A 19,355-nucleotide genomic window follows, 5' to 3' on the forward strand; every position below is an offset into this window, starting at 1 on the left:
CGCGGGACTCTGGAAGACTGGACAGCGGGTGGGAAGAGGAGGGTGGTGGGAAAATAACTGTTGTTGAATAAGACTTCACCTACTTTGGGAATATTTTGGAGGTGATTCTCATTTTAACACGTTTTATTGATGATAAAAGAAAATATGCGGTTTCTTTTTGGTCTGCTTCAACTCTAGTTTGGATTATAAAAGGATAAATAAAAGTGAAAATCTCCCCAACCTTCTCTCTTACGGATGGTACAACACTTATTTTTCAATTTACGTGATGTTTAAGTTATGCGTTTATACAGGCGTGTAGAAACAAGCACGATTTTGCATAAACAAGCACAATTTTCAATTTCTTTAGAAAATCTAAGCGATGGTTGCAATGTTCTTTTCCCCCGCATGAATCCACTTCTCTTCAATGCATTTATCGTTAGTCGCATTAGAAAAGGCGTCCGCCAAATGAATTGCATTACACTTATTCCATTTATATAAATGTGCTTTATATTATCCAATCAGATGATACCGAGGATGAGGTCAGTTCTTGACTGAAAGGTCTTGAGGAAACAGGAATAGAAATCTTTTTTTAACAAAAATAAAGAAATGTTAAACCGTCAAAAGCTTTTCAGAGACTAACAACATCAGAACATCAATTTAAATTCTGGTCTCTTATATGTTACAAATGTAGGTGTGCAAAGATGGAGTTGCTAGCGTTGGGTTACAGGATAATACTGGACTCAATATTATCCCACGATCCACAGTTGTAGGCCAGATTTGAAGGATACGGTCTGAGTGAAGGATGTCCAGATGTCCAGTCGCATCCTTCTGATGGTGATACTCCGGAGCATGAGAGCATGTCAGGCCCTCAGAAAGCAGAGGTGACATTCAAGCCCTCTGATTTGTGCCAGATCAAACGGGATGCAAATGTGACCGCTCGAAATGTGTGAGCGTAAAAATGTTATCTCAACCACTTTGGCTGGATTACCAGTGATTTTCCAGTGGATAATGTATTCAGATTTATTCCTCTAGCGCCACCAGCAGTTAACATGTTTACTTGTTCAATACTCTGCGACAACATCTCCATCAGCCTCGGCTGTACTTTGTGTTTACGACTAATTGGAAAACGGTAGCACGCAAACACGCTTGCACATTATTGCTAAACACAACACGGCTGCCGCTGTCAACTGGGATATGGGTATATAGAAACGTGTTATCAGATTGATAGGATGGTAAATTGATCAGGTCCTCGAGAGTCCCATTAAACACAACAGTTTATCCTGCATCCGCTCCCTAAAGGAGCTGGTAAACGCTCTCTTTCTGCTCTGAAGGCCCAGATGGACAGTGGTCAGTCAGACTCAGACAGCTGGCCTTTATCCTCACAGACCTCGTGGACACCATAAAGGTTAACTAACTCTCGCAAAACTAATTAATGGGAAAATACAGGGAGAGGAGGAAAAATAGGCATGGGGGGGGGGGGGGTGAATACAAAAAAAGAAAAAGGGCAGAGGGCAGGAATTGTGGAAGGTCTCAGATGAAATTATTATTAAGATGAGTGACTCAGAAGACCAAAGACAGACGGAGGATGGGGAAGAATAAGGGAGGCGTGGACTGTGACTTTTTGAAATTACACAACATAATATGTTAAGGCGCTTTGGTATATGTGATAACGACTTTCTTGAAAATAGCTGGAAGTCACAAAAGCCACAGAAAAACAAGGGCTCAGCCCTGATATCAAAGGGCTGATTGTAGTCAGGATGTTGCAGGATCAGATGAGAGGAGGATTATAAAAGGATTACAGCCATCTGATGACAAGAAATGTAATTATTCTTTCACTGAAAAAAAAGGAAGAAAAAAAAGACGACACAATAGAGTGAAGATTGCTCGAAAGCAGAAAATGATTCGACTAATTTGAAAGTTAAATGGAGTTTGATGACGCAGATTAACTTGTGCTTTCAAATTGAATTGAGCTTCAAACCACATTTTGAAAACAGATTCAAATGTAATTTAATTCCCCTAATGGTATCTAGAAAGCATGATCTCAAGATCTAATATGATTTCTTTTGGGAGGGTTGAGGGTTGGGGGGGGTGGGAGGGGCAGTTGCACTACATTGTGTGAAAAGATGATGACATCTGTCCCAGTGTCGGTTCAGTAGGGTTTAAACGGCATCTAAAGAAGCTTTCCAACTCCGGACATTGTGTCTCTCTATCTACCAGTGTGAGGGGGTTCATCCACATGCTGAGCCAATGGCTGGGAAAATGGACGCGGATCAAACGGATGAGAGATTGACTCGTCTCCCAGAGAGCGGGACAGCCGGAGGAAAAGTAACAATTAAAATGGAATGAAGGGGGATTCAAACGTTTCCAACATCAACAAATCCCGGGCTTCAGACTACGATGGGACAGACAGTAACTTTATAGGAGGAGCATGTTACTGATTCCATCCTCATGGAGATCTTTTTACAAAGTCCACTATAGACGGTGCTCAGTAACACATTGATTATGATCAGATGTCCGAAAACGCAGTTACTATGACAAACTTTCCTAAATGGTCTTGAAACAGTCTTTTTTAAATACCTATACCTCTACATGACCTTAAGGAGACAAGACCATCAGCTAAAAGATTGGCTATTTCTATATAGTTCGTCATTATTTTCCATCGGTGCCATCGTCACTGACCTCTCCGCGTATGACCAGATTAATAATAAAAGGCTTTACACAAAAGCAAAATTAAAAACAGTGCAATAAGTTACTGAAACTGGATGGATTTTTTTTTCCTACTTTCTTTCACTGAACTAAAACGTGAAGTTTATCTCTGGTGCTCAGAAACACGGAGCTCTGAAATCAACCCATCTACAACTTTTGGGGTTTTTTTGCGTCTGATGCAGCTGTTTGCTAGTTTAAGAAAGCAAGTCATTTAAAGACTGACATCATCTTGGCTGTAATGATGGGCAGGCCTATTTCTCTCAGTATTTCAAGGCCTGTGTGCTCATTGACAGCGTGGAGAAAAAAAAACCCGCCGGTCAAGCTTTGTTCCCAGGAAATGACGGCAGAGGTTGGGAGACACAAATGGGATCAACATGCGCCAAAGGCACAGGAAGCCACCAGTCAATGGTTGGTGAGGGATATATCACCTGGTCCCAAACAGAAACCTACTGGTACGGAGAGCTGGAGGCTGAATGGAGCACGGACCCAAATGGCAGCTAAAAAAAGAACCGGCAGAGAGAGAGAGAAGGAAAATCTTGCCCCTCAGTATTTATCAGTGATCTCTTAATATTATTGCATGACTCATCGTTACTATATAATACTGTCTGATTTTACAGAAGAAACCATTCTGTGCTCTTCAAGTGCCCCCCGCCCCCAATAAGAAGTTCAATTTCAACACGCTTAACCTTGGACGACCTGCGCAAAATACGTTGTGCATCCTTTTTGAAGTGGTTTACCCTGACTTCAAATGTTTCCATGAATAAGTAAAAGAACAAAGGGCTGTCACTTAGCAAGAGAGAGAAAAAGCACTTACATAATTGAGTTTAAAAAAAATAATATTTAAAGACGGAGATCATGTCGAGGAGCTTAACCCAGTCACATTTTTTGGAGGAAGTAGCAGGAAAAGCGTGCGCTGATGTGCGCGACCCGACCACGCACGCGTCCATCCGTCCGTGTGTCTTTCTGTCCATTACCTTCTTTTATGTGCACACACACACACACACCGGCACGCAGACCGCCCCAAGCGCAGCTCGAAATGCCAAATATGAAAGGTAGGGGTTCATGAAAGATAGATACGAGCATGAGAGTCCCTAAAAGCCGGGGCGAGGTGGGCGGCAGGTGAAAGGGGTGAAACGGGAGAGGAGCGACGGGAGCTGGCAACGAGCCACGTTTCTCCGAAGCTGTCAGGGGATTAGCAGAAATGTGATGCTGATGAGAGGGCACAGCCTTGTCGTCTTTACAGAAATCCGTCAGGCGTGACAAGTGTAGGCGCTCATGCCAAGTGACAGAGGCGAAAAAAGAAAAAACACACACACACACACACACACACAATCACACTCTGGGCTCAGATTGAGTTGAACCCTGCAGTGCGTGAGAACCGAGCGCAGATGATGCAGCTGGAGGTCGACACTCACACCGGTCACCGGCCGCCAAGACAAAATGAAATGTTATGTGGGACATCGTCGTGTTGGTAGCTTTGCTTGGCAAAAGCGTCCCAAACTGTAACATAGACCTGGTTTCATCGCTTTTTCCTTCCCTTGCACAAGGTCGGCTCATTCAGACACGAACACATTGACTTTTGACCCTGATCTTTTGGATCGTTTGAATTTATCTGAATTGTATCATTCGAGTGAGCTGACATTGAAGAACGTTTTATAGCCTAACATCGGTGCACCACACTGCACCTTGAGCAGTGTAGACCAGCTCGCTGTAGACTGTGGCGGGGATGATGGGGGCGGGCAGGTCCTGCAGGAAACCTCTAAGGGCATCGGTCAGAGAAGCCACATCGTACTGGTCCAGGTCCGCGGAGACTGGATCTGAGGAGACAAAGGACAGAGAAGCGTTGGAGATTATGGAGGTGATAAAGTGACGGAATGAGTCGCTTTGAATCTGGGGTTCAGGACAATTAGGACAAGGACGGCAATATTAGTCCCTCCATTAGTCAGTTCAAAATGTTGCTCTCAAACAACAGATCTCACCAACTGATCAATTCTATTTAAAAATGTATATTCTAGATCACTATGTATCTTTGTATGGATTTCATGGTCCAAATTGTTTGCAAATTTGTCTCACTTCATTTATTCATATATATTCACTGAACATGTGGAACCAGAAAAGAAAAGAAAAGATCATGACGATGTCATTTTGAAATTGACGCATGTTTCTGGATAAACAGCTGGGCTGATATTCATCGTCCCAACTGGAGTGTGAGGTACGATGTAACTCCATTTGCCCGCGAGGGCACTGTGTATATGCGCTGCGATCCGAACGAGGTCCTAAATGTGGCCCTGAACTCGACATCAGAGAAATAAATGTGGGATTAGGTCAGCGGTAATCAGATCGCTCAGTGTGTCGAGTCTCACGGCCGCCGGTCTCGGGGGGGGGAAGGGAATACTGAGCCTCGGCCTACGATGCAAAAAAAAAGAAAAGATGCCGAGATGTTCAACACAAAGACAATTTACAAACCGATCTGCCGGGAGACAAAACAACAGACGAGAAGCCTCCGTGTGAGCGCGACAGCAGATTAGGAAAGGACAAACCTCACGGCGCCACAGGACGTTTATTTCCGTCCTCCATCTTTCACCTCAACCGTCCTCCGGGCGCATTGCCTCCGCTTGTCCTTCCCTATTTCTGCTCTTAACCTTCCTCCGCCAGCTTCTCTTTCTCCCGTGACCTTTTTCCTGTTTGCCCGTTATCTTTCATCTTCCTACACCACTTCCATTTGCTCCTCTCCTGTCTCTTCCCCCCCCCTCCCCCCTCCGTTCCATATGTACCAGACCCCTCTGGAGTTAAAACGGCAGTTAAATCTCATTGATTTGCCCATCTGACTAATGCCTGAATAAACGTAAACAATCGCCACAGGCCGGGAACTCACCAGGCCATTCATATCAATGGATGACCTCTTCACACCGCAGTGCTGAGGCCTGTGTTATCGGCCAGTGATTTGTCTGGGGGATTCCAACGAACAGACAAAGCAAATTTGGTTGTTGCCATGGGACCCGGCCTCATTAAAAGATATTAATACACCTGTGTGTGTGTGTGTGTGTGGAGAAGGGTATTAGAGCATGACACAATGTCATTCCTGAAGACCAGATTGTAATTGGTTAATTTTTAGAGTGCTATTTCTAATTAGGTTGTGATCTGTAACGGTGGTAATAACGACGGTGGTGTTGGTGTTAGTTTGCAGAAAAGGGAAAACACTGGTCGTCCCTGGGTGCCCGATTGGCTCTCGAATCTTCGCGTATACGCCCAATTCTCTGTTTATGCTCTTGATTCTTTGCTTATTTACATCTCGTTTCACCACACACAGCTCCCCTCGTATGGAACGTGCAGTATGTGCCAATGTTGCATTATGCGGCTTATTTACAGTTTTTAACTTGCATACATTCGCAAAAAAGTAGCATAGCATAGAATTATTTTGACATTGCATACATTTTGTGCATTTGACTCTCTGACTTTCCAACTTAACCTTTCAACTTTCTTTCACAAATTCCTGTGTACAGTTGACCAATAAAGATACGGGCAAAAGCAAAAATTGTTATGTTGCTGTAATATAGCAAATGTGCAACTATGCCTCCAAAATAAAATATTTCATTTTATTTCACATTTGATCAATTTTAGTTGACAATCTTCTCCCGGCTGAGCCCGTATTTCAGTGAGAAAACGATCCCGAGTTTGATTGAGAGTTTAGTAACTCGGAGTACAAGCAAGGCTCTGTGTAACTACTTTGTGTCAGACAATGACAACATGTAAGTATGCAAAACAGGGTTTTCCATAAAGCAGATAGTGTACGTATGCCTCCAGACATTATGTTGGCTGGTCATGAGTTAGATCCGACTTCAAAGAGTGCGCGGAGGCAGCAATGACAAAAGAACTGCTTGTTTCAGACACATTTATGCTGAGACGTGACCGGCGGTCGTTCCCACGCTAACAGCAAAATGGCACACTTGTTCTCAAGAGATACGCATGATTTCTTTGAAGCCAGTGGCTTCATCATTCAGCGCTAGCAGCAATCAGAAGGCTATAATTTGGACGCAAACAAATGCGATTTTACAACGCTGAACAAAAGACCTTTCACAGACTGTTAAGAATGACTTTTTAATCCATGATGGGGAAACTCAAACAGCAGCCATTTGTTTTTTATCAAATAGCACACAAATTGGAGTCTGATATCAGAACCGCCATAGAAATTGGTTGACCATTTAACTGTCTGTGTCCTCGTGGGATAAATCCATGCTTTCTTTTTTGCCCCGATGTGACTCCAGAGCTGTATGTGAGTGACCCGGTTGACCGTCTGGTCTGATTGACATACAGGGTAAAGATGGTCTGCACTACAGTCAGCAAAAGGAAGAGGAGAACTTATATTGTAGAATTTAAGACAACAACAATCTGATTTGGAGCTAAAACTAAAATACTGTGTGAAAACAGAGCTTGCCGACACTGTGGCCATTAGAGCGTGTAAACTGGAGTGTATACTGGTATGTTACTTATATCAATATCCTCTTATTTTGAAAGGTTTGCCCCAGGTAAAATGTCCAATGTACGGTATGTTTCATCGGGTCAGTAAGTGGAAATCACACACCCTGCGACTTATGTAATAGTCTTTAAAACACTCATATTTGTGGGAAATAACGGTTTCCTTGACTGGACATTGATATCTCCAGTGGCTGGCCGGATTTTCACCATTTAAACTGCATTTTAAAAACAAACCAATAATATCGGACCTTGGGAACATGGCAGTGAGCAAGCCGACTAACTAGCATGTCATCATAATATCACAACCTGCATGGAGCTCAGTTCTGTTTTAGGACTAGGTCTTACAATCCCTGATTGATTTGCACTCCTGAGATGTAAAGTGGGTTGACGCAGACATGCAAGGTGTTTCCGGGTAAGGGTCATGGTGCCGTCTGTGGGACAAAAGGGTTAAAAGCCTCATTGGAGTCATCAGGTGGGCACCCTCCATCTCCGGTGTTTCAACGATAGGCCCACAACACCTCCAGAGGGCTCATCGGCAACACCTGGCGTCCCAGATGTGCCCCCCCTCTGCTTCAACCCTTCTGCGCCACAGATGCTATTTTGGGGCCCAGGTGGCGTCTCTCCTCTTCACCCACAGCCACCGGCTTGCCCACTCGGCAGCGCTTCAGAGGGCTTTGATGGCTTGGCCCCGAATTCCCAAATCCCTAAGCAGCCTGGTAGTTGTCTTACCAACAAAGCCTCTGCAGCCGACTTCCACTGGGCAAACTTTGGCTTTCCAGCCACGTTGCTCAGCATCAGCTGCCAGCTCAGCGTACTTAAGGCTCTTTCTTTCGTAGGCCTCCTCTACAGCGTCCTCCCAGGGTACAGTCAGCTCTACGATGTACACCTTCTTAGTTGAGGAGGACCAGAGCACGAGGTCTGGTCTGAGGTTCGTAGTGGCGATCTCTGGTGGAAAGTAGAGCCTTGGACTCAGATCCGCCACGAGCCTCCAGTCTCGCGCTGCTCCCAGCTGACCGAGGTCTGATGTTGTATTGGCCTTGATCTTGGTTGGCTTTGCACCTTCACAGACAAAACCTCTTGCAGATGTAGGACGGGATGATGGAGGTAGGCCATTGATGGTCGTTCGTCTGGTCTCCAGCATAGCTGCAAGGCACTTCAGCACTTGGTTGTGCCGCCAGGTGTAACGGCCTTGAGTCAGGCCCGTCTTGCAGCCAACCAGGATGTGTTTAAGGTTTGCTGGAGACGGGCAGAGTGGGCACGTTGGGTCTTCTCCGTACCATTGTTGAAGGTTACTGGGAGATGGCAAGACATCATACGTTGCTCGTAAGATGAAGCTGGTGTGAAATGCTTCCATACTCCACAGTTCCTTCCAAGAGAACTTCCTTCTCTCAACACCCTCCCACCTCATCCACTGTCCCTGTTTCGATTGGGAGACAGCCTTTGCTCACCTTGTTGCCTGCTCTTGCCGGCGCACCTCCGCAACGACCAGACCTCTGCGCTGAGATGGAGCTGCCTTGTGCCAAGATGGTCTGCTCTCTCCGAGGCCAACGCCTCCTCTCCCCTGTTGCACAAAGCCAACGATGTCACGATGCCTTAGGTCTGCCTTTGCCTGCTGTGTAGCTGCGCTTGCAGTCAATTTCCTTCCGGTCGCCAGAGTAGGAGCTGTTTGGGCTACAAATGGGTCACGGGATTCTGTTAAGTGTCATTTCCAGCCTTACTTTGGAGCACTTGAACTCCTCTGTAAGACTGGACACAGGCAGCTCCAGAATGCCTCTTCCATGCAGCCCTATGTTGCTGAAGCACCTGGGAAGACCCAGCCACTTTCTGGCAAATGAGCTGATCAACCTCTCCAGTTTTTCAACCTTGGAGATAGAGACCTCATAGATGGTAAGAGGCCACATCAGCCGGGGTAGAAGACCGAATTGAAGGCACCAGAGCTTTAACCTGCCGGGAAGCAGGGACTTGTCGATACTCTCGAGGCCGCAGATTGTGTCCTGCCTAAGCTGGTGCACTTGATCTTTGTCCTTGAGGTTGGCATCGTACCAGCGCCCTAAGCTCTTCACTGGCTTCTCTAACACTGTTGGTATGGGTTCCTCGCCGATGAAAAAGCGCTGCTCTGATCGTCAAATAGTCACATCACCACCAAGGACCTAACGTTGACTCTCGCATGTGCTGTGTCCGCACACTGAAGAAGCCTTTTGGATGCACAGTGGTAGTCCGCCTGAAAAATTTCTTCAGCCCGGAGGAGTTAAGGAATCTACAGGCATGTGTGTCTTGTTTTTCTGCAAAGGAGGACAGTTAATCCCTTTGTAAAGAGAGGGAAGTGTCTGCTGACCCGTTTACTGCAAAATAAGACCAGACAACTGTTAATAAACATACATAAAGCCAGCATGAGAAACCGGAGCTTCCCCCAGTCATGGTTCAAGAAGATGGAGGGGGAAACTCATTTTCTGCCCTGCTTTCCTTAAATGTGGCTATTAACAATGGACCAAATGTATTATTATACGGTATCGCTTATGGTGACCACATATAATCATCTTACAACCCTGCAGTTGCCTTTAGCTCTGTGGTTCTCTTTTTAGCCTCTTTTATGGCTCCTTTTACGGTCATATGTGTCATATTTTAGGGCACATTTGCTGTTTAATTATAGCATCAGGACTCATCATCAAAAAGATCACTGTACTTCACTTGCCCAGCAAGTTAAAGACGAGCTGAGGAAGAAAGAGGAAGATCGAGATGCTAAAGAGCTGGCTACGTGTTGGTGGGGACCAAACCAGAGCTAGAAGAGCAGTAAACATTGGACCTGCATTCATCAGGTGGACACATGTAATGCCAATGTTGCATCTGTCTGCTAACATGCTGCGTTACTACTTTATAACAAGGTGCTAATAATGACGACATGTTCAGCTTGTTAAAATGCCCCCGTTCTCTTCATGGTGGTGGCTGAGGAACATTCTGCGGCCGCCCTCGTCCACAGCAGAACATGGCTAGCTTCCTTGATGGTATACAAACCGGGCGCATGCCCGCCGCCATCTGTGGAGAATAATGAACCGACTGTGAATAAGTTCTTCATACCACCCCCACTTTAAATAAATATTTTTTCTTTGTGACAAAAGTAACATTATGTAGCGGAGGCCCAACTCTGGGGTGAGCTATGCTGGGCTAGTTAATGTCGGCAAAGCAGTTTTAAAGACAGCGTGATACAAAGGTCTCTCTCTCTCTCTCTCTCTCTCTCTCTCTCTCTCTGTCTCACTCTCTCTCTCTCTCGCTCTCTCCATATCTTAAGTTTAAGTCTTAATTCTCTCTCTCTCGCTCTTGGCTAGTTTCTCTGCAGCATTACTTTTTTCTTTCAGCAATCTTCTCACCTTATTTTAATTTAATTCAATGTATAGCCCAATATCACAAATTAGCCTCAGAGGGCTTTACAAGTTGTACATATACGACATCCCTGTCCCAGGACCTCACATCGGATCAGGAACAACTCCCAAGAAACCGAAATATAACTTTCATGGGGTAAAAAGGGAAGAAACCTTCAGGAGAGCTTATGCCACAACAAAAAAACGAAGCAAAAGAATATGAGAGAGAAATCTGGAGTGAAAAGACGGTAAATATTGCCATGTCACTGATCTTAAAAGAAATGATGTTCAAAAAGTCTTCTCTTCTTGAAAGAGGTGACACACACAGACAGACACACAAACACACACTAAAACGTGACCACAAGACGGATGCGCGGAAACACACACATCTACATGCGTGTGCACTCGTACCCAAAGAGGTCATTATTGATCACCACTCCCTGTACATGTCTGTGCATCGACAGGTTCTGACGGATTTCTCCGATCTTCCTCCCGATGGAACAACCTTGACCCGTCAGTTCACCTTCGATCGGTCTCCGTCTTTTCACTCCAGATTTCTCTCTCATATTCTTTTTCTTCGTTTTGTTGTTGTTGTATTTTTCCTCTGCCTCATTTTGCTTCCAACATATGCTGTGATTATGAGTTGTACACATGATGAAGCCACACACACACACACACACACCTCTTCCTAGTTGACCCGTCAGTCAGCTAATCAAGGCTTTTTTCTAACTGGCCAGGGATCATTTGACAGATGGGCAGATGAATGAATGGAGTGGAGCCGGGGTCAACAGTCAAGGGCAGGGTCCAGTTATTGGATTGCATTTGGCAGACATGGTTGATTGGCTTGCAGAGGGTTAGATGAACGTGGATTATAGTTAGTGTGTACTCTTAGAAATGAAGGTACTAACTGGAATCATATGGGGTTCTTTGTAATTGTACGGTTGGAAGAATGCAGTCAAATGTTTAATGTGAACATCTGGTGTCAAGCTAATTTCTAAACAGCCTATTTATTTTCAATGGATATGGAGTATTAATTGGTAAAAACAATAATGATGAATGTTATTTATGCCTGTTGTTACTTTTCTATCAGATTCGGCTTTCAAATAATTTTTCTTCAATGGTAAACTAAAAGAAAACATCACGAGAGACCGGTAAGAAAATATTTAGCATATGTGTAGTTGCTATTATCATATTACTAATAGCAGCAAACTAATAACATTAGTGTATTCATTACTCAACCATGTATGCAATTGGTTACATTACTTTAAGCCATTTAATGTTCAGTTGATGAGAACACTCGCAGGTTGTAAACATTGAATATCTTCAACGCTAACAGCATCAACACAGCATTAACTACAGGGTATTGTATTTACATAAAAACAGTGAACACTTAACTGTAAGCCGGGATATCTCATTTTCCCAGTCAATCCTCGGGGTACCTGAACCATTTTTGATTACATTTTCCTTCGACCAATACAAATCTTTAGTTCAATTCAATACAGTTTATTTTATATAGCCCAATATCACAAATTACGAATATGCCTCAGCGGGCTTTACAATCTGTACACATACAACATCCCTGACCTTTGACCTCACATCGGATCAGGAAAAACATAAAATAGAAAAGAAAACTTGGGAAGAACAAGGGAAGAAACCTTCAGGAGAGACACAGAGGACGATCCCTCTCCAGGATGGACAGAAGCAATTTTACAGACCCTGAACGCATCACGATGCAGCGGTGGAATTCCCGTCAACATTAGCTGTTGGCTCAGTTATGAGCCTTGATCCCCGGTACCGTCACGTTATCAGAATTTGGTTGCAAAGCATTGGTTCTCGTGGCATCACACACACAACACATATTTTTAAATGTTTTTTTGTTCAGATTATTGTTGAGCCGCTTAATGTCAGAACTGGAATCAGCATGTACAGGTACAGTAGATGTAGAGAGGTCTCATCTTAGGCGTAAAAGAGGCGGACCCACCTTCCTTTGAACTGTAGACCCCTCGTACTGCACGGCGTCCGAGGCCGTGACACCAGAACGGATTCAGAGGAAAGACGCACTTTCGCTGAACTTACATTTTGAGCACACAGCAAATTTGAAGGACAAAATCAATCCACTGTTCATACACAATGACGGCAATGTGGTTTAATCAGATAAGGCATTTTTGTGTGTGTGTGTGTGTGTGTGTCCTTGCCGCAGTATTCCAATAAGAATGTCATTACACCACAAAGGCTGTGTGATCATCTGCTCCAGCCGGCATCACAACGGTCCGACCGCAACGCAATCCAGAGGATTTGCGGGAAAAATTGTTCGCGGCAAATCCAACACCAGTTTTTCAATTAAAGGTGGGACAGTTAGAGACTGACAGAGGGCGAATGGGTTGTCGAAGAACAGATATCATTTCAAATCAATGCAGTCTGAGAGGAAAGCTGCCACTTAAAAAAAAGAATACATACAATAAAAACTGCAGTTCTCCTTGAGATAAACAAAAGTTAAGTTCACTTCTTTAGGAATCCAACGCTAAATAACTTGGGTATTGATAGATTCAGCATTGCCATGGCAGCAGCCAGCATTTCAGCTCACATCTCACACACACATCTCACACACACACACACTGCAGTGGATTACAGTTAAGTGAAACGTGATCAAAATAGAGACAGAGACTATCCGACACAGTGGAGGAGAGATTAAAGGAGCCATTGTTTGCTTCATCTGTGCCACCTATTATCAATGTTCTGCTTGCATGGAGCAGAACTAGAAGGGAAATGCAATCTGAATTTGCAATCTCTACACGACCAGCTGTGACACGACATGAGCGGAGACATGTGACGCTCCAAGGGAGGTCACCTTAAAGCCTTGATCAGACAAAATGGTGTAAAAAAAATAATCAAACAAGACAGCAGACATCCACATGTGCCTGAATAAATAACAACACAAATTATCCCAAAATGTGATGTTCACTTACGACATGACCGCACATTCTTTTATCTTTTAGTGACAACCACCCGGTGAACGGGAAAGGCTCCTGTTGTCGAGAACCGGGAGCTGTTAACCAGCGGAGGACGCTGACCATCCAACGGATGGGAGATTTAAATGGCTTGGCAGGTTTCTTGTGGCCTGACCTTCTCATCTGATCCGTGCCAGATAATCACGTCCACAATGCAGAGCATCTCAGAGTGGAGACGGAGTGTCTGCTACGGAATACTAAATACTAATACTAAATATACAAGGGGAAAACAGATTAAAGTGCCGAGTTTGCCAGGACCTCCAGCGATCTACTGCAGTGTGTTGTGCAGCCTGACAGCAGCAGGAAGGAAGGACTTGTGGTTCCTCTCCCTCAGACACCGGGGAGGAATCATGAATGAATGAATGAATATGAATCTTCATCTTCCATCTCGCAGGCAAACAGCGATTGTCTCCTGTTGCGCGTCCTCGTCAGACGAAACCGATCACACAGCACACGTGACAACGCGCGCACACGGAGACATCGGCCGTGGGTTCGCCGGCTCCTGAGGACACACGGGCGTTGCCGTGTTTCCTCTCTGGCTCACCGCTCTCCTCGTCTCCCTCTCCATCTGTATTCATTCAAGTCCGCTAAAATGCTCAATGCTTTCCCGTCTCGATGTTATTGTTGTCGCTGTGCATTTCTCAGGCTGAGGCCGATGTTATCGGAAGAGAATGTAAACACTGGTGAACTCTCTGGGCGGATCAAAGAGACGACATGTTAACGTTGAAAAATTGACATCGAAATTGACAAAAGCCGTCCATCAACTTAGATAAAAGTTCCACGCATGAGGCCTCAAGCGTTTCCGGGTCCGCTGCTCTTTATCCCAGCCCATGTGGAAGAGTGCATCTCTGTCATATGCTGTAGTGTAGGCGCTCCAGGAATAAAGACTAAAAACACAACAAGATGTTGCAGAGTTTGTGTATATATATTTTTTTGGGATGTAAAAAAAAATGCGATTAATTTTTTTCTCTAAGTATTTTGCGGCGCTGCTAACGTGACGGGTGTCAGCATATTAAAGAGCACATTAGAGTCCTGCTCTATTCTACCGTGCAGAATTATGATCTACAGTCTGCCTGGAGAATACTGAAGGTGACAGACCTCAGTGTAATACGCGTGTCTTTAATATTATACAAAAATATCACCACACATCGAAAGCAGATGAGCAATAATCAGTTTAGCGTGGGACACACACACACACACACATACTTGAATATGGATGACACTCTTACGCCATAGTGAGTCACTACAGGCGCATGCTGGGCAGCCAAAATGTGTTCAGATGTCCAACTTTTCGGAGCACTTTTAGGAGTTTGGCGTCGAAGTGAAACTTTAATATCTTCAATACCATGACAACGGGGGTTCTGTCCCTTTAAATCCAGCCCCCCCCCCCATGAACATCATCTGAACCGCCTTGAGAGTTGAATCGAATTTCATTTTTCACTCGTTTCAGAGTCACTCTTTCAAACGACGACAGACGAGGTGAAGTCATGCCAGATGACGTTGATGCAGTCGTCGCTCTAATCAAAGAAGAGTCACTTCTGGTTGCAAAAAAAGAGAGCGATGCAACAGTCAAAGATCAAGACAGCAACTTACTTATAGCAACCGTTTACGAGGCACATGTATAACATGTATTGGGCAATATGTTATTGAGTGTGTTGTTTACCTATTAAGCCTTTCTAGTCGTTGGAGTTATTACAAAGCATATTTGATTTAGTGAGTTAGAAACTAAGTTGACCACAACGTGGAACAATAATTGTTTTGCATTACAAAACACTGAGGCTAATCACACTGCACTTCACACATAGTATACAAAGCAGTAGGCAGGCAGTACAGGTGCACGGTACGATGAGCAGGGAATTAGAAGTTCTGAGGTGTTTTAAATGGCTTTTACCAAAGTTGACCCTCTACAATAGTCTGTGTTTGGCCATGTCACTCACTGACTGATTGGTTGGAGATGTAATTAGAAGTTGAATGTCCTTCGGGGCTCATTTAGGGACATCTCTACGGTCTGGCTTTAAAGAGTGTCCCTCTGAGAAACAGGGAACCAAACAAGAGAGTGGTGGATTTAGTGTGTGTGTGAGTGTGTGTGTGTGTTTGGGTGTGTGTGCGTGGGAGTGTAAGATTTAGTGTGTGCATATTTGTATGTCTCTGAACCCACTCACCTCTCCATCTACCAATCTGTCCTTGGCATTTTGCTCTCACACACACACACACACAGATAGAACAGTGTGGACCGAGAGGGATGCAACATGAGGACGGGGACACGGAAAGAAGTAATAACATGGAGAGAGAAAAAAAGAGGAGCCAAATAATCTGTTGAACTAGCAGGCGGGAAAAAAAGTCTCCAAGTTCATCCGAAGGCCAAAATGCAATAATAGTTGAAAGAGAATTGGCTTTAACGGGTAAATGTGCTCCTCTGAAGACACATTTCTCACACAGCGCTGCACCCATCATAAAGCCTTGCGTACCATTTGTTTCTCATTTTAAAATACTGTATGTCACAGTTTTTTGAAAAAGCCCCAATTGGAATTTGACAGACTCCTTATTATTTTGGAGTCGACGCAGAGTGCAAGAGTTTTGTTAAAGAGTGAAGCCTCGTCAGAATGTAAGAGTTCACACGAGTTGCCTTTGCGCTCTTATTAAGATTGCAGTTTAAATACAGATATGACTTGAGAGGAAATTATATTCAAAGCCGTGGATCCATCGCTTCTGCATGTTTTTGGCTTCCAGTCCGTCTGCGTCGGTGGGAGAGGGGAGCACCGTATGGATCCAAGCAGAACTGACAGAAGGGCGGGACTCAGAGAAAGAGTTGCAATTATAAAATCCGTCTGCTACTTCAGCACCGCGGACAGCGCCATGGATTTATCAATACGCCGCACCGTGGGGTTACTGATATTTCAGAGCCGTGGCTGGGGGCCATCGATTTTTACTTGCTCAAACTTCAGTAAGATAATAAAGGATCAATGTGTCAGGCCAACACACATTCAACTTACCAAGCCACGCTCTCCGCTCGCACAGGGATGGCGCCCCACCTCATATAGCTTACCGTCTGTCTATATGTATCTGCATATCTTAACATGTTTGGATGGCCGGAAGTCGGCCACCTGCTGAGTTAAAACATCCACAATCCAGCATTATTAAATGAGTAAAAACACTGTAATGGTTGAAATGTTAAATTCGGAATAATGTCCAAGGTACTGTTTTCATTGCATTCATTTCCGTTCACTCATTTCTCCTCTGTTGCTCTTTTGAACATTGGCAAACTATTGTCAATAACAGTCCACACGTCCTCCGGGTGTTTCAGTACACAAACCTTGCAGGCAGGGATTATATATTGAGCTGCTAAAGACGCACGGACGCAAATTGAGACGCGAGCGTGGCCGATTCTCGTCGGGGACGTGTGGCGGAGAGCCAGTTCGCGAGCGAGAGGGAAAAGAGAACAAAGGACGTCTCGAGCTGAACTGCGTGTGTTCCGGACAGACGTTGAAGCCGCAGGTGCCGCTTCAGTCGTTCATGTTACATGGCAGCATATGGCGGAGATAAGAATCCCGAGAGGCGAGCAAAAAGAGACGAGAGGAAGAGAAGAGAACGTATGTATATATATATATATATATAAAGGCAGTTACTGAGGAATACATATACCAAAGACCGTATGTGTTGTCACACCAGCACTGTGCAAGAGATGACATCATTAAATGAGATGCTGAGAGCTTGCTCAGTGTTCAGGGAGGAGGATGAGCAAGAGGAGGAGGAGGAGGAGTGCTGTAGAAAATGTTCTGTGTGTGCGATGAGCATTTCGTAATGTGGTCGACTTTGACGACCGCAACTAGCCATGTCCTCTTTATTGTTGTGTATTGTGTTTACCTGCGTTTAGCTAATTTCCACTAATATAATTGTTACTCCAAGTATCATAGGAAATACAAGGATGTCATTTTATCACACAGAAACAATGCCTCGATTTTTGGATTTGAGCAAAATCAAAAATCTTTACTCTGACATTCTGCTTTTATTTGATCTCATTGCAATTCCTTTCACCGGTTTCACATTTTACCCTTTTGAGGTTACCTAAACAAAGACATGTTCAGAACCCCTCCACACCCCCAACCCCATTCAACAAGGTGCCCCATAACAACTCTGCGAAACAATAACAACAAAGAACTTTAAAGATATGCAATACAGCTGAAAAGAGACAAGAAGACACTCACAACATCGATGAAAAACCACCACGAACAAACTAAGAGACACAAAGCACCTACAGAGAAAATGCAACGACAGAAACACTCAAATGACCACTAAAATACATAAAACAATGACTAAGAGACACAAAGCAACTACAAAGAGACACAATGCAACTACAGAAAGACTCAAAGTGACCGCTAAGATACATAAATTAACTACAAAGAGACACGAAGCAACTACAAAGAGACACAATGCAACTACAGAAATACTCAAATGACCACTGAAATACATAAAACAATGACTAAGAGACACAAAGCAACTAACCACTGAAATACATAAAACAACGACTAAGAGACACAAAGCAACTACAAAGAGACAAAGCAACTACAAAGAGACACAATGCAACTACAGAAAGACTCAAAGTGACCGCTAAGATACATAAAATAACGACAAAGAGACACGAAGCAACTACAAAGAGACGTATTATGATAACAAAGATACTCAAAATGACCACAAAGCCACTACAGAAAGACTCAAAAAGCTCACAAATGAACATGACACAACAAAGAGACTCAAAACAACACAATTGTGACTAAAGCACCATGAAGTCGGTGTGCCCTGCGCCTCCACTGGGGGTGAGGCTTGTTGCATGTCTGTGCTCAGGGACCCACAGGCTCATGCTACGCCCATTATTCCAACATCTGTACAACATTGTCAAAGTTAGGGAAACACTTATGGTTATGAATCCTTGCAGGTCTGTGAATGGACCTGAACTTTGATTTTCTGCATTAAAGTGACACGCCTGAGCGTCACCCCGGCGGGCCACAAGCATCCTGACTTAATGTCGACATAAAGAATACGATACTTCCTGAATTTTTTTTTAACCGTACACTTAATTGAAAATGGTCACGTATGAACACAAAGATGAAGGAATGGTTCTGCATATTTGCAGCCACAGTTCAACCTTAAATGGCGGATAAGTAAGACGAAAAACAGACGCACACCACTGCGTCTCGATTTTCTCCCCCCGGTGAAACAAAACACACAGAAGAAGAAGAAAAACAGGCTGCTGAGAGGAGAAGAGGCGCATCGCTCTCTCACTCCTTCACTGCAGAACACGGAGCTCGCTGCATTCGGTGACAAAGAACCACTCATCACTTTTACCAGATTCAGTGCCTTTATTAAGACAGGCTAACAGCCCTCTGCAGCCTTTAAGTTTCCTACTCGCATCCACTGAGCATGAGTTTGTTAATGCAGCACTGTGTGTGTGTGTGTGTGTGTGTGTGTGTGTGTTTGCACTTATTCGCTCCCCAGCTGACAGTAAAAACGCCGGCTTCTAATAGGTTATTGACGGGCGCCAGAGGAAGACGATGACATCACCTCCGACCAATAGCAGGGCTGACAGATGGGAGGAAAGGCGGACGTGTAAGGACGGCGGGGTGGAGACGGAAGGAAAGGATGGAGAGATGGAGCGGAGGAGCTCTTTTAATTTGTGTTCTGCTGAACTCAACGGCTCCTGTCACCGAGGCGGGGGGGGGCGGGGGGGAGGCGACAAGAAACGAGTGATGAATTAGTGAAGAAAAAAAAGAAATGGAAGATGAGAGGGGAAGAGATTGACGAGAACATAAAACAGGTGCAGTGAAATAAAAGA

General features: G+C 44.4%; 1 protein-coding gene across 2 annotated transcripts in view; it reads right to left on the reverse strand.

Moving 5' to 3' along the window:
- The window catches only part of pik3r3b (phosphoinositide-3-kinase, regulatory subunit 3b (gamma)), a 173,891-nt gene that overhangs the window by 93,992 nt on the left and 60,544 nt on the right, over positions 1-19,355 (reverse strand). For both annotated transcript variants that reach the window (XM_056414558.1, XM_056414559.1), the window contains one exon: positions 4,371-4,502. In XM_056414558.1, the coding sequence (XP_056270533.1) occupies positions 4,371-4,502 (132 nt within the window). The remainder of the gene's footprint in view (positions 1-4,370; positions 4,503-19,355) is intronic.

Source organism: Pseudoliparis swirei, chromosome 5, assembly GCF_029220125.1.
Source record: "Pseudoliparis swirei isolate HS2019 ecotype Mariana Trench chromosome 5, NWPU_hadal_v1, whole genome shotgun sequence".
NCBI classification, from domain to species: Eukaryota; Metazoa; Chordata; class Actinopteri; order Perciformes; family Liparidae; genus Pseudoliparis; species Pseudoliparis swirei.